Source organism: Callorhinus ursinus, unplaced genomic scaffold (assembly GCF_003265705.2).
Source record: "Callorhinus ursinus isolate GAN/ISIS: 27379988/994484 unplaced genomic scaffold, GSC_fseal_2.0 scaffold54, whole genome shotgun sequence".
NCBI lineage: Eukaryota > Metazoa > Chordata > Mammalia > Carnivora > Otariidae > Callorhinus > Callorhinus ursinus.
Window position 1 is genome coordinate 5722012 of NW_027397116.1, and position 13907 is coordinate 5735918.

Below are 13907 nucleotides of genomic sequence, written 5' to 3' on the forward strand. Positions count from 1 at the left end.
CAGTCCTTCAGCCAGCTCTTCCTTCTCAAAGGAGGACGAAGGTGGAGGAGAACCGCGGGCAACTGGGAGGAGGGTGCATGGACCTCAGCCTCCCACCTCTCTTCCCATTTCTTGCTCCAGAGCTGCCTCAGCACCCCCCCCAACACCACCACCCTGCCCCGCAGACCGGGGGTCTGTTGGAGGTCGGCATGGGCTTGAGGGGAAGCGGGGTGTGATGCGGGGATAGATTCAAACTCAATAGGTTAAAGCCACAGGGGTTAAAGCTCAAGTCTGAAACGGCCCCATAATAGCCCCCCCCCCGCAGGTTCTGGTTCCTGCCCCGCCCTGGGGACCCTTAAGTTCCCTGAGACTGTGACTGACCACAAGGAAATCTGGGGTCACCTTCCAGTTAGGTTGACTTCCGGTACCTAGAACAGGAGGGACCAGCGAGCTGGGCACTCAGAGCTCACCTGCTCTGCGCTGGCCTCAAACCAGAACCCCCAACACCCCACTTCAGACCCCAGCTAGAGGGAGCAGCCACAGGAAAGATCCCAAAGCCACTGGTCCCCTCTGAGGTGCGGAAGGAGTGAGAGGGATTGATGATAACCGGAGTCGGAGCAAGCCCCCACCCCCAACACACACACGGTACCCACGAATCCTTGCGTGGTAGCGGGGTGAGAACAGAAGGTGATCTCCTTGACTGGTCTGCGGGCCATTGGAGACAAGACTTCGCCTTGAAGTGCCACCGGGCCGGACAGCTTTGGTCCCAGGTTGGGGGCGGGGCGGCGGGCAGGGCAGCGACGGCCACGCGCTCCCAGCAACTCCCGGCCTCCGGGTCCCTGCCCGCTCTGGACAGCGGCAGACAAATGGAGCGACGCCGGCTTTCAGTGCTTTGGTCGGCGAGGCTTGGCGCAAGGAAACTTTTCTGGAGACCAGCGCCCCACCCACCCACCGTGACAGAAGAAGGCGGCGTGAGGCTCCTCGGCTTTGCCGTCTGGAGAAGGCAGAACGTTATTTGTGTAGTTTTGCTCAGGAGAGGCTGAAATGGCCAGTACCTGGGCTCTCCTGTGTGCGTCTGGGTCTGCGTTGCTGCGCGCCTATGTGAGCATGTGGATGTGTGAGCTACGCGTGTAATTGTGGTGTGCGCGCGCGTGCACCCGAGGGGGTATTAGACCCCCTCCAGTCCCCAGCGAGACGCGCGGCCGCCACCCCTCCGCACGCCCGAGCTGCGCCTCGGTAACCTCGCTCCGAGGGCTCGGCGCCGCGGGAACCGCTGCGGCTGGGAGGCAGGATCCGACTCGGGCAGAATTCTCGCTGCTTTTCGGGAAGGGCCAGTCTTGGGCCGCAAGCGGCTGGAAGCGGGGGTGGCGGCTCAGCTCGGCTCCGCGGCCCGCGCGCATCCGCCGCCGCCTCCAAGCCCCAGCCCGGCGGGCCTCGGCGGGCCTGGCGTGTGCGGATCTAGCGCGCTCGGCCTTCTCTTGGGCGCCTTAGAAATCTCGGTCTTCGTTCAAGAATTCCTAGCTTCCCTGGCCGCTCTTGTAAGCATCGAGCGCCACCGGGAAAACTCCCGATCCCTGGGCCGAGCGAGCGGCCCCAGGATGAGTCGACCCGGCCCGAAATGTGGTTTTTGCTCCCCGCCACCAGGCCGGCCTAGAGAGGACTCTTCGTCCTGCGACTGCTCCTCTTCCAAATGAACTTTAAACTTCTCCTGGACTTGAGATACCCCGTTCCTGATGAAAACGTGGAAGAACTCCACCGCCCAGGCTAAAGCCCTGCTAGAGTTTCACGGGGGAAATGTTCAAGAAGGAGAGGTGGAGGGTGTTGGAGGAAGGGCGCCTCCTGCGAACCCTCCAGAAGCAGCCCCAGTGCCAGTGCCACCCCCAGGTGCCGCCCAGCGCATTTCCCTCCCGGTACCCCAGCTTTGCTGCGCCCTCTGGTCTAGCAGATCATGGCCTTGGTAAGGCCGAACTGTACCTAAAATCGTATCATTAAGGTCCCTGGGCGATTATTTCCCTTACTTTTTAAACCCGGGCCCGAGGAAGAGAAATGCGAGGGGGGATTGGGGCAGCCGGCACCTCGAGAGCCTTATGAGAGGCAGAGTAGCTGCCTCGTGCCTAAAGCACCAACTCCTCCCCAGCTGAGCTCCTCTACTAGATCTATATGCTGCCATGTTATTCTCCTGAATGCCAGCACCGGATTTAAGTGCCTCAAAATTCCATGTCCTTGGGATGTCCCAGTTACAGAATTTCAATATTTCAGGGGTCAGAGGAAACTAATCTTGATAGTGAAGGCAAAACTGAGGTACAGGGAGAATCCTGCCGTTTGGGTGGCAGAGCTTGTGGAATGGTGGAGGAATCACCCCCCCCCCCCCCCCCCCCAGAGCTAGAACCCAAGCAGGTGTGGAGGCTGCTGTGCCAGGAAACTCTGGGCACATTTAAAGATAATGGCTGGTTCACATTCCCATTAAAATTGAGGTCCCTCCTAGAGCCCTCTACCTCTCTCTTCTCATTCCTACCCTGGACCACCCTGGTCGCTCCCACTCCCCTCCCCACTATGCACATTCCTCTAGGAGTTCAGCTCCTTTAGGAGGCTGGGAGTTTGACCAGGGCAGGCAATGGTCAACTTTGCACCCCTGTGCTGCGCTAGGCCAGCAGAGGCTAAATCTGGGGTCTCCGCTCTAGAACAGCGGTCTTTTAATGTGCTCAAGTCAATGAGTCAAAATGGGGAAGAAGCTAAGCCAGATCAGAGAGCTGCTAGGAGCCCCCTCAACTCCAGTCAGGGGACTGGGATGTGTCCTGGGCTAGCTGACCTGAGCATCTCTGGGGGAGCACCACTCTCTACAGAGCATCCCATTCTTGACATGGGTGGTGGGCCTGTAAGAAGCTTCGTGCCCTGGCCAGGGTTCAGTGCCAAACAGCCCCGTGTGGCCAGGTTTGCCAGCAGTCTGTTTTTGAATCTCCCAAAAGAGATTTATATACAAACTCTGGACATTTCGTTTTGAGGAAAGGGGAGCCAAGAGAGGACAGGTCTTGGAGAGAGGTTTGACTCTTCAGCCTTTCAAAAACAAAAACAAAACAAAACAAAAAACTTTAAAGGCCCATCCCGGTTGCAGCGTGGAGGCAAAACAGGTATTTCAGCTGCAGCCTCTCAACTTGGGGGTGGGGGCTGCAGAGGGACTCACTGGGCGCCTGCAGGGCCTAACTGCAAGGAAGATTATGTGTGCATGGGTGGGGTTGAGATGCAGTTTTGTAGACCCATCCCTGGCCAGATGAGAGCCAGGAGGTCTGAACTCTGGTTTGGGCTATTGCCTGGGTGTGACCTTGAACAAGTCAGCTCCCTGCCCTGTGGTTGTTTGGGCACCCTTAAAACTTTCTCAGGCCCAGCCTTTTCAACCCTAACCACTGTGATTTGTCTATCTTTTCCTCCAGGATGCTATCTCCTCCCCTTAGCCATCCTGGAGCAAGGGGCGGCTTGTGTTAGAATTGCCCCAAAGCTCCACTGCAGACTTGGAGTGGCCACCTTGTAAGTACCAAATGTGGCTAAATTCACCCAAGGCATCAACAACTTGTCCACTCCAACTCTGGATACTCACCAGCAAAGAAAAGGCCACGGGCCCACTCACAGTGTCCTGACTCAGGGTGGAGAGGCCATCTGCCCCAGAGGCCTCATAGATTCTGTGGCCACCGTGGCCCTCTGGCCACCCTCAGGGTCGTGGAGCACCAGTTCGGTGGTGGGGGAGCGCAGGCTGGCCAAGGAAGCCTATGAATTCTGAGCCCGACGCCAGTCTTTGCAGCAAGGCGGCTCCGAGGTTGCAGCACTCCCCCCTCCAAAAGCACTTGTCCCCCGCCTCCAGCTGCTGTAACCTACAGTGCCCCGAGGCTGAGGTCCGGATGGGAGATCCCCGATCTTAACGACCACAGCGCCCCAGCAAGCCAAGCGGCCTTTACAAACCGTAGTAAACATTTTATTTACAAGTTTGTGGCGCCCTAAGCGCAGCTTGTCTTTGCGCCACGACCCCGAGTGCGGGGAGGAACTGTTGCGTCCAACACTTCACAGTGTGAACTGCTCGCCGCCCGGGAGAAGTGTTTGGCCGGCGCGGGGTTCTCAGGCGGGGGCACTGAGCTCCCCCCCCCACCCCGCCCCGGGCTCTGGGCACCAGCGCGGCAGCGACGGGCAGGTGGGACCGTGGGCAAGGCCGCCGCGGCGTCTCAGGCCCCGGCCCCGCTGCCAACACAAAGCAGGCGCAAAATCCAGCCCACCCTGGGAGGCTGGGGGCGGCACGCGGGCCCCGGGGCCCCGGCCTCGTGCAGTCTACAGGCCGCCCAGCTGTGCCTGGGCGGGTTCGGGACTCTGCGGAGCGCCGCTGAGGGTGGGCTGGGGCGCCGGCAGCAGCTCCGAGGCGCCGCCGCCCCCACTCCCCGCGCCGCCGCCGCCGCCGCCGCCGCCGCCGCCGCCGCCAAGGCTGGCGAAGCTGAAACTGCCGCCGCCGCTTCCCGCGCTCCCGCCGCCGCTGGCCGGGAGGAGGGCGCCCGCGGCCGAGGCCTTGATGACCGTGGTCTGGTGCAGAGACCGCTCGGCCCCCTCAGTCCGCTCCGTGTCGCTCGGGGCCATGTCCAGAGACTCGGAGTCGCTGCTCTCGCTCTCGGCCTCGCCCTCCGAGCGGCTGAGGCTCCGCTCCTCCTGCTCACCGTCGGCAGCCGCGCCTCCGCCCGACGACTTCTCGCCCGCCTCCTTGTCCTTGTCCTTCTGGGCCTGGGCCTCCTTGGAGTGCCGCCACTTCATCCGCCGGTTCTGGAACCACACCTTCACCTGCGCCGCAGCACGCGGGGAGACAGGAAGGGACACCGACATGAGACGTGGGCTCTCGGCGCTCGACTCGCGTGCAGCCTGGAGCTCCGGTCCCCCGCGCCTCTACCATGGACCAGGCACTGAGCTCGGCTCAGGGGCCGAGGGGCAGCCCAGGGAAACAACGACATCGCCGGGGACCCTCGCCTAAGGAACCCGCGAGGGCTGTTTCTCAAAATGTGGCCCTCCAGACCTGATCCTGAAATGACCTGGATGCTTGTTGAAAGGCGGAGTCCTGCCCCTCGGCCTCAAACTAAGGGCAATTTCTGCTCTAAATCAATGCTTCTTAACCCCACTTGAGCCAGGACTCCCCAAGAATCTGATTAAATTATGGACCCCTGGCTCAGAAAAAAATATACCCAGGATTTCAAGGGTTTGGTGAACCAATGTTAAGAATTCCTGCTAAGCTGGTCCTCTCCTCGACTGCCACCACCCAAGGCAAGTTTCTACAAAAGCAGTTCTTCTTAAGGAGAAACCGTGGGAAGCACAGAGGGGAAAGAGGGTTCAAAGAGTTAATCCCAGTGGGGTGGGGGCACTGCTGGACCTTCAGTTGAAGAGCACTTCCTTGGCATGTGTGTACTCAGAAGCTGATAAGGACCCTGCCCCTGCCGGGGATAAACTAATCCTTCTGCAGGCTTAGAAAATGCTGGAATTAAACCTGTGCAAAGTGGAGGAAGGGGGTAGGGATGGGGTGGAGAATCTATATAAATATATACAATCCCCTGGGGGACCCAATGCTGTTCACACAAGTTCCAGCTTCCCTTTTAAAAATAACATCCACAGCTGGTGGAAAACGGCTGGGCTCTTCCAGTGTGTGTTGGGGAGGGGAGTTGTGTAATGGAGGACAGAAAGACAAGGGGGGGTGAGGGGGGCCCTTAAAGGAGCTATGAAAAGGTGCTTGCCTTTGACTTCTGCCCTACTCAGAACACTGAGCACCCAGGGAGCAAAGGCCCCACTGCTGTGGGGTATGGAAGAACGGTAACTCTTCTATTTCCAAAACCCCCAAAAAAGTCCAGTTCTTGAATTGGAGAAAAGAAAAAAAAAAAACCGGAATCAAGAAATTAAACCAAAAAAAAAAAACTGGCCATTTTGTTGGGGGAAAAAAAAAAAAAAAAAAAAAACCAAGTAGGCAGAACCTGCTGAAATGCTCTTGGGTATTCTAAGAAAATCTTTTTTCCTTTCTCTCTCTCACTCCCCCACCCCCCCCCAGAGATTTTCTTAGGAGCTTCTGCCGTTAGAAAATCGGACTGACTGGCTGCTGAGGAGTGCACTCCTCGCCCTGCTGGGGCTAAGTCATTCCGTTTGAAATGATGTTTTCACTTCCTCACAAACGGGGATTTCACAATCCAGCTGCAGCAGAAGGAGGAGGAGGGAGGAAGGACGGGAGGAGGGAAGGAAAAAAAAAAACCCAACAACAATCTCTTGACTTTGGATTTTTATCTCTTCTGAAATAAACTGCCTCCTACAGGGAACTGCACTGCAGTGGAGTACATAATTATTATCTCCTGCGGCCTATTTGCTTTCTCCGCGGTTCTTTCGCCTGTTGGCCAAAATAAACATGCAGCGCTTGTTGACATACATCTTTGGGGATGGGCTATCCTTTCCGTCCTTCTCTCCCCCCCCCCATTTCCCTCCCCCCAGACTCAAGTTTCGACGCCTACACTGTCTCTTGAAATTCAAGACCTTGCGTCTCCGCGGCAAAGGCCGAGTGGGCCGGGGTGGAGGGAGGCCTGGGGCTAGGCCGCGCTGCTGCCCCCCACCCCGCGAGGGAGCTGCGCGCGGGAGCCAGAGCCGGCTTACCTGCGCGTCGGTGAGGCCTAGCATCGCGGCCAGTTGTTTCCGGTCGGGTTTGGTCACGTATTTCTGAATCTCAAACCTCTTCTCCAAGCCTTTCCTCTGCAGGTTGGAGAAGACCGCCCGCGACCAGGAGCGCTTCCTCTTGTAGGTCTGCGGCATGGTGTCCTTCGTGAGCACGGCGTAGGGACCTGCCACCGGGCGGGAGCGGGAGCGAGAGAAAGACAGGAGGGCCACGTCAGTGCCCCCCGGTCCGCGGTCTGCGCGCCCGGGACTCACCGTGCTGCTTCTAAGTGTTTTGCGTTAAACATTTGGACCCCCATTCAGAAAGCCCTTCACGCAGACGCGCATCGGCCTCCCTACGGAGGGATCCTACAGCTCTTAAGACTTCAGGCTTAAGGCCTAAAGCGAGTGTGGCGTGGAGAAGCCCCGCGCTTCGTCGATTAATTCCAAAGAAAAAACATAAACCCAACGCGTGGCCTTTGGGGCATGCGAAAAGTAGGCGACACTGTCCCTTGGGCCTGAAGGATGGAGAGATGACAGCTTTGACTCTCGTATGTGTACGTGTGTGTACGTGTGTGTATGTACACGTTCTTGCAAACGTGCGAGCAAACGGAACCCCCTTGGGCAAGGTCATTCCTAACTCTGTGTTGTGTTAAAAAGCAACACCTCTTGCTGCATTTTCAAGCCACTCTCTGGAGAAAAGACTAGGGAAAGCCCCTTCACCCCACCTCGCCCCGCCCGCCCACGCACACACTTTCTCGGCACCCCCAGGTCCCCCACCGCTCCCACCCCCGCCCCCCGGGAGCCGACCAAAGAGTGAGCCAGCTATCTGAGAACTCTTTCGGTTTCTGTCTCCGGACTTGGTAGCCTCCTGCACCAACTCTGGGATTGCTGCACTGCGGTGGCCACGTGAGCCGTCAGTACTCAGTTTTGGGCCAGTCGACCTGCCCCGTTAGGCCGTCGCTCGGGAGGGTTTCTGTACCTGGAAACGTGTCTTGAAACTGATGCTGAACTGAATTCCTCGGGTTCGAGCTTAAGGGGCTCAGGATGGCAGAAGCCTCGTTAATGGGATCTAGAGACGCGAAGAACTGGCCGGCGGAGGGCTGCAGGCCGGGGAGGTGCACCCCTGCGGGCCGCCCGCTGGTTAGCAGGGATGTGAGGTCTGGAGGCGAGGGAAAAGAACAGCTGATTACACCTCGGGCAAAGCAACACTCTCTCGGACTGAGTTGTTCCTCCCCTCCCCCTCGATTCGGTTTTCCCGGAGCGAAGTCACGAGAGACCCTGTCTCGGCGCCAAAACCCCACTCTCCCGACAGTGGCCAAGGGGCGATGCGCAAAATGTTCCTGCGTGTAGCCCACAGGTCCACGTCTACACATACAGCAAGGAAGGGCTTTATATAAAATGGCCAAAAGGAAGTCACTTCCAGGTGCTTGGCTAGAATTCCACAGACCTACCTCCGCCCCAGTGAAGGAGCCCCAACTCCGCTTTCTCTTGGGAGCCCGGGGTCTATTTTGTTTACCTACATTCCTTGAGTGGAATTTCACTAGAAATCAGATAAATGGAAGGGAAAGTGTTCCCCAAAAGGGCTTTCCCTGTCAAATTAATATAGTTCTCCCTCTAGATACATGATTCAAGAGACAGATGATAGTCATTTCAGCAAATATTTACACCAACGATTTTTATGAATAATGATTCTGTGACGTGTGTTTTTCAAGCATTCCTGGAATCTTTTTTTTTTTTAACGCAGAGCAGGTGAGTTTTAAACCTAACGTTTCACAGTCTTCTTACAATTCACTCTCTTCTCCCTCATTTTACCGGTTTGTCCTTAATTGTGCAAATACTCAAAGGCATTCCAAATGGCCCTGGGACCGGGGAGTGCGCCAGGGCCGTGGCCAGAGGCCTGCAGCCTCTCGCCCAAGACCTACCTCTCAGCGTGTTGCCTTCCTTGACTTTGGGGTCAAATTCTGCAGACAAAATGCGGTCAATTCCAAATTTGAGGTCCTTGCTAGATGGGGCCGGGGCCGAGCCACTATGCGGGGGGTTCGGGACCACCCGCGCCCCGGAGACAGGGGGCTGCAAGGCGCCAGCCCGGGGCGCAGGCGGAGGCTGCGGCTGCTGCGGAGGCTGTTGCGGCTGCTGTGGCTGTGGGTGATGGTGGTGGTAGGCGGCTGAGAGCGGAGACAGCCGCTGCGGGAAGCCAGCCGGGACTTCGGAGGGCGCCACCACCGGGGTGGGTCGAAGCGGGGATCTGGCGGCAGCTTGGAAAGAGGCGTGCGGGTGAGCCGAGCCCAAGTGAGCGGTGAGGGCGGCGGCCGAGGCCCCCGCCAGACCCTCCGCGGCCGCCCCCGGCTCCCCCACGCCGGCGTGCAGGATGTCTGCGATGCAGAAGGAGGGTTTCTTGACCGCGGCGGGGTCCAGGGGGAAGGAGCAGCCGCCCGGGCCGGCCGAGGAGCAGTAGGCGGCCGACCAGAGGCTGAAGTTGGAGGCGTAGAAGGGAGCCAGCCCGGCGGCGAACATTCTGGCTGGGTGAGCCGAGCTGCCGCCGCGGCCCGGCCGGGCCGGGCCCAGTGGGTGGGTGGGTGCGCAGGGAGGAGCGCGATGAGTCCCGGAGGCAGCGGCAGCCCAGCCGGGGACGATCCGCTTTCGCTTCTCCGTCCGCACTGAGAACAGGACAGGGAGCCCTAGCGCCACCGAGGGAAGAGGCGAGGCCCAGATCCCGGCCGGTCACAGCCTCGGCCCCTGGCCTCACTTTAAAGGCGGCGCGGCGCCCGCGCTCCCCCGTGCTGGAGGCGAGCGAGGGGCGCTGAAGCTGCTGGGCGGGCGGGGGCCGCCGCTCCGCACACGCCAGGGAAGCCGGGGAGACAGGGGCTGGGCACCGAAAGGAAACCCAAACAGCTAAGCCCTAAGAGCTAAATTTAAAACAACAACAATAATAATCCGTTAGTTTAAAAAAAAAAAAAGTAATAGGAGAAAAAAAAAAAAAAAAACTCCTCTCTAAAAACTCCCAAAGTTTTGGCAGGAGCTTCGGAGTCAGATCCAGGGTAGGACCTCGATCCGAGTGCTCATTGGCCATCCTCTTCACCAATGGGAGCAGGGAGTAGAGGGGAATTGGGAAAGAGGGGCGTGGCCGAGGAGGTGGGCCACGCCCCGGCCACGCCAAAGTGTTTGCTGCTGCCGCGTGGGCTGAGCGGGGTCCCCTGCGTAGGGGCCCGGGCGGCGGCTCCAGGGAATTCTGACCCTCCCCTAACTTGTGCAGCTCCAAACCGGCATCGGACGTAGAGAGTTGGTCCCAGCGCCGGCGCTTGCCCAGAGAAGCTGGTGCTCCTGTGTATTTTCACGGGTGCAAAGCCCGCCTCTTGGAACACGGGGGCGACCCCCTAGGTTCCCTCCTCCTGACTTCACTTGGGCCTGATTTTTCTTCACTCGGCCTTTATCCCGAAAGTCGGTGTCCTCATCCTTCGTGGGCTCCTGTTGCCAAGCTGCTCAGCTCTGAGCTCTGGCTCGAGAAAGCTGGGGTCCAAAGTCACCGCCCAATTTAGCACCGCGTCGGTGGCGCTGCCTCCGAGATCCTCAGGGAAGAGAGGAGGCGCGGTTCGCAAATTAGCTTTAGTCCAAGCTGTCACCCAGTGACAACTTGGACGAGCAACTTTTCAAACAAAATAAGATGGATGTCTCCGAACGTCTCCCTTGGACGCAGCCAAACCCTCCCCCGAGCCTCAGACGACAACCAAACAGGCCGCCGTCCGAAACCCGGGAAAGCGGCACGCGCGTCCCCTCCGCTGCCGCACCTTGTAGGAAATGTCGCCCTCCCAGCTCCACCACAACCCCAGATCACGTGGGGTCCATTGTTTTGCAAGTGCCCACAAGAGCACATTTCCTTGGGGTTAAACACTACTTTCAATTCAGTGACTGTTTCCCCAGGAACCCCTTGGGCCTGGTCGCAAAAGAAGCTGCAGTGGAGGCCGACGCCTTCCATTCGTGCTTTGGGTCTTTAGAGCGCAGGGTGGGTGTAGTGGGGGTTTTCTGCAACATCAACATCTCTATTTTAAGAATTCCTTCTCTTTTAAATTACAGTCAGAATGGATTTCCCCACCCCTCTCCCAAACAAACCACAGGCCACCCAGATGAGCTCTTCTTGCACATTTTCAGGAAGAAAATAAAATAATAACAATAATGAAACCACGAAATCTTTTGTTTTCGATTGCCCTAATAAGCATCTCCTAATTGATCTTCTGTGCTTCTGAGGCATGTCTACGTCCTCAGGGTATAATAATCAGAAACATAAAAAAAACTTTTAATACAGTTGCATTAAAGTTTCTGTGACTTCTTTTTTTTTATTTCACTTCAGCACTAAGAGGTCTTACCAAATCAACCCAGAAGGGCAACTTGCCAGGCCTGGGTCAAATTCAGGTTTGGGGCTAATTAAATTTATTTCTAGTGGTTTCTGGCCTCTTGTTACAGATGCTGTCATTTTACGCTTTTGACTTTCTCCTGGAAAGTAATCACTGATCAATCACTTCCGGCCATGCAGCACTGGGACATTCTCTCCTGCCTGTCTCCTGCCCATGCCTCCATCGGCTCTCTTTCTCTCTCCCTCTCTAGATCGCTCTTTTACTAAAGGGTTTTCGAGCCTTGCTCCTTGCTGCAAGGACAGAGGTGTTATTTCCAGAGATGGAATGGAGTTGTTGGATCGCCTGAGGATACGGGCATCTGGGGCAAGAGATCCAGGAAGACCCGTCCGGTTTCTAGACAGAGGCAAAGGAGTGACGGGTGTAAGGCCGCATGGGGCATTGGACCCTCCTTGAAGTGCACCAGTGGAGGTGTTGCAGGCAGGGGCCGGGGACTATGGCGAGACTCGGCTGGAAGGACGCGGCCTTCACAGCCCCCAGGGACAGTCATCAGCGCGAGTGTGTGTGGGGACGGCCATAAATCCGCTTTTCTTCTCTTTTCTAGTGTCACTTCTAATTCCAATTTGACTGCAAACATTTAAATAGTGGCGCCTAAGTTCAAACTCAAGGTTCTAAAGGCGATGTCTTTAGGCCTCACCCCTGCCTCTCGCCCCCAAATAAGACACGTTCCTGGGGGGGGGGAGTGGGCGCGGGATGCAAACTGGAAGGAACGCTGGCACTCCGGGTGTCCCGAGGCGTCCACGACCCGCATCTGCAGCATTTCAAGGCCGGGGCGGAGATGAGGCCCGGGATCGGGGTTTTCCTGCGGACTCCTAGCCCCGCCGCGCGCTCTTCTGTGTCCCCGAAAAGGCCCGCGGCTTGGTTCTAAATTGCAACTTCGCGCGCGCCCCCTGCTCTTCCGGGCCGTCGGCTCCATTGCAACCGCGTCTGCGCCACCCGGGCCTACCCCGAGCTCCTGGAGGGAAAAGCAAAAAAGGAAACCTGTGAAGCGACGCCCTGCTTCCCCCACCGCCCCCCAACACACACCCTTTTCCTCGGGATCAGGTCTCGCCGCTGCGGGCCCCTCGCCCTCTTCTGAGCCCGCTGACTCCCCTCGTCCTTACTGCCCACCCCTCAGAACCAAGAAAGCAGCAGGAAACCCCGGGCTCGCCGGAGTTCAGGTCATCTCCTGTTTTTTGATGGGCTCAAACTCGTACTAAATGAGCGGATGTGCCTGCGAGATTGGTCTCAAAATAGAAGCGGCCTTAGTATTTTAGGATACTGCAGAAATCCTTATTTCTTCCGGAGAAAAACTCTATAATGACTCCTAGCACTTCCCCTTTCAATATTTGTGCAACTTTATCTCCACCGACAAGTTGCTCGGGTGACGCAAATCCGCCCTTGTGTATTACAACTACCAAAATAAATTCGCGGAAATCAATTCCCTTCTAGCAATGAAAATATAAATATACAGCTGCGACTTTCCCCTTTAATCTTTGCTTTCCGAGCGGCTCCGAGCTGTGGCGAAATGAACTGGTCCAGAGCAATTGAGACGGGCGGGGAGGCCCTGGGGGCAGAGGAGAGGGCTTCCCGGGGCCTGGTAGCCACGAGGCTCCCGGCTCCGGCAGGAGTGGAGAGGGCCTCACTTAACCGAATTAACTTGAGCTTAAATGTGGCTGTGCTGTCTTTGAGGAACCTCATCTGTAAAGACAATTTCGTCTGAGGCCGCCAAGCTGTGCTGGCAGATTACAATTGAAAATAGAGAGCAGCAGAGATAGGGGTTTCTGATCAATTCTCATGGCTGTCTTTAACACATTCAACTCTCCCCTTCTCTTTTGCTGGGTAGACACAGCCAAAATCTATTTCACCACCCTGGGAATAGACAATGCCAGGTAAGGTCCCTTTTATAATGGAACAATTTTGCTTATGGGGATCTAGGATTGAAAGAAGGGGCCTAAATCAGAGGTTAATGCATTGATCGGAGCAAGAGATGGGTCCCCTTACCCTTAGGTTGTCCCTGTCTTTAGAGGCCCCATACTGAAATCACCAGTGCAAATTCTTGTCCTAAACCCAGAGACACAGATACACACCAACTGAGCATATAACCTCAAAGAGAGTGACTGCTGACCTTTGTTTATTGCAGTGACGTAACTCCGCAAGGGCTTAAGCTGTCCAGATCTGCTATCTGCTTTTGTTTTTCCTTTTACATGTTGGACAAAATAATGTGCAAAGCAGTTGCTTTGTGGACTTGGGACTCCCCTCCTCCTTTATTTTGAATGTTATTTCAATCTCGGTACCTCCTGGTTTCAAAGAAAAAGAAGGAAATAATTAAATATTCACAGTCAGAAAGAAAAGGAAACATAGCTTACCCAGCTGAGGATATGAGAGATTTGCAGTAATGCAGGAATTTGCATATATTCTGCTGTCATTCTGCCAGTTCAAGATTTATAGACTGTGGGGCTCAGCGCTCACATTTAGTGGTGGGTATGGGAACTCTGTTCCTTTTGGATGCTAGATACTGGAGTTTAGGACTCTAGAGGCTACACACACACACACACACACACACACACACACCCTGGATTATTCTAAGCAGGCCCCAACTCCCTTTTCCTGGAGACTTTAGTTCTTCTAGAACTAAATAGAGTTCCAGAGTTTTTCTGAAGATAGTTAGACTTTGATATGGGGAAGAAAAGGCAAATAACAATGTGATAGGACCACAAGTTCCATAGTCACTGATTTCTTCCTTTGCCTTTTTCTAATTCTCCAGGTGTAGCAGACTGGTAGGTAGCCAACTCTTTATGAGATCATGGCCATGCCCTTGACCCACAGATCTGGCTTCAGAGCCTCAGAAAACCTTCTGGGTCCGATCCCATTTGCTCTTTCCTCTCACAGAGTTTC

At 56.3% G+C, this 13907-nt stretch overlaps 1 protein-coding gene across 2 annotated transcripts; it reads right to left on the reverse strand.

Annotated features, from left to right (window-relative positions):
- Positions 1-3921: 3921 nt before the first annotated feature.
- HLX (H2.0 like homeobox) lies at positions 3922-12312 on the reverse strand. 2 transcript variants are annotated; one of them, XM_073884051.1, is made up of 5 exons: positions 12227-12312; positions 8547-11985; positions 7604-7783; positions 6625-6809; positions 3922-4788 (listed from the first exon to the last, which is right to left on the reverse strand). In XM_073884051.1, exons 2-5 carry the CDS (start codon positions 9136-9138, stop codon positions 4291-4293), a joined length of 1455 nt encoding a protein of 484 aa, XP_073740152.1. In that variant the 5' UTR covers positions 9139-11985; positions 12227-12312; the 3' UTR covers positions 3922-4290. The 2 variants fall into 2 exon arrangements, with proteins under 2 accessions (XP_073740152.1, XP_025747870.1); XM_025892085.2 differs by lacking the exon at positions 12227-12312 and having other exon boundaries at positions 8547-12148.
- Positions 12313-13907: the final 1595 nt, after the last annotated feature.

Excerpts from the sequence above, each read along its gene's own strand:
- HLX (XM_073884051.1), bottom strand. The coding sequence starts at position 9,138 with ATGTTCGCCGCCGGGCTGGCTCCCTTCTACGCCTCCAACTTCAGCCTC. Across the intron at positions 7,784-8,546 it reads GGAAGGCAACACGCTGAGAG|ACCTCACATCCCTGCTAACC; the intron begins GTAGGTCTTGGG and ends CCTCGCCTCCAG. Across the intron at positions 6,810-7,603 it reads GTTTCAAGACACGTTTCCAG|GTCCCTACGCCGTGCTCACG; the intron begins GTACAGAAACCC and ends GCCCGGTGGCAG.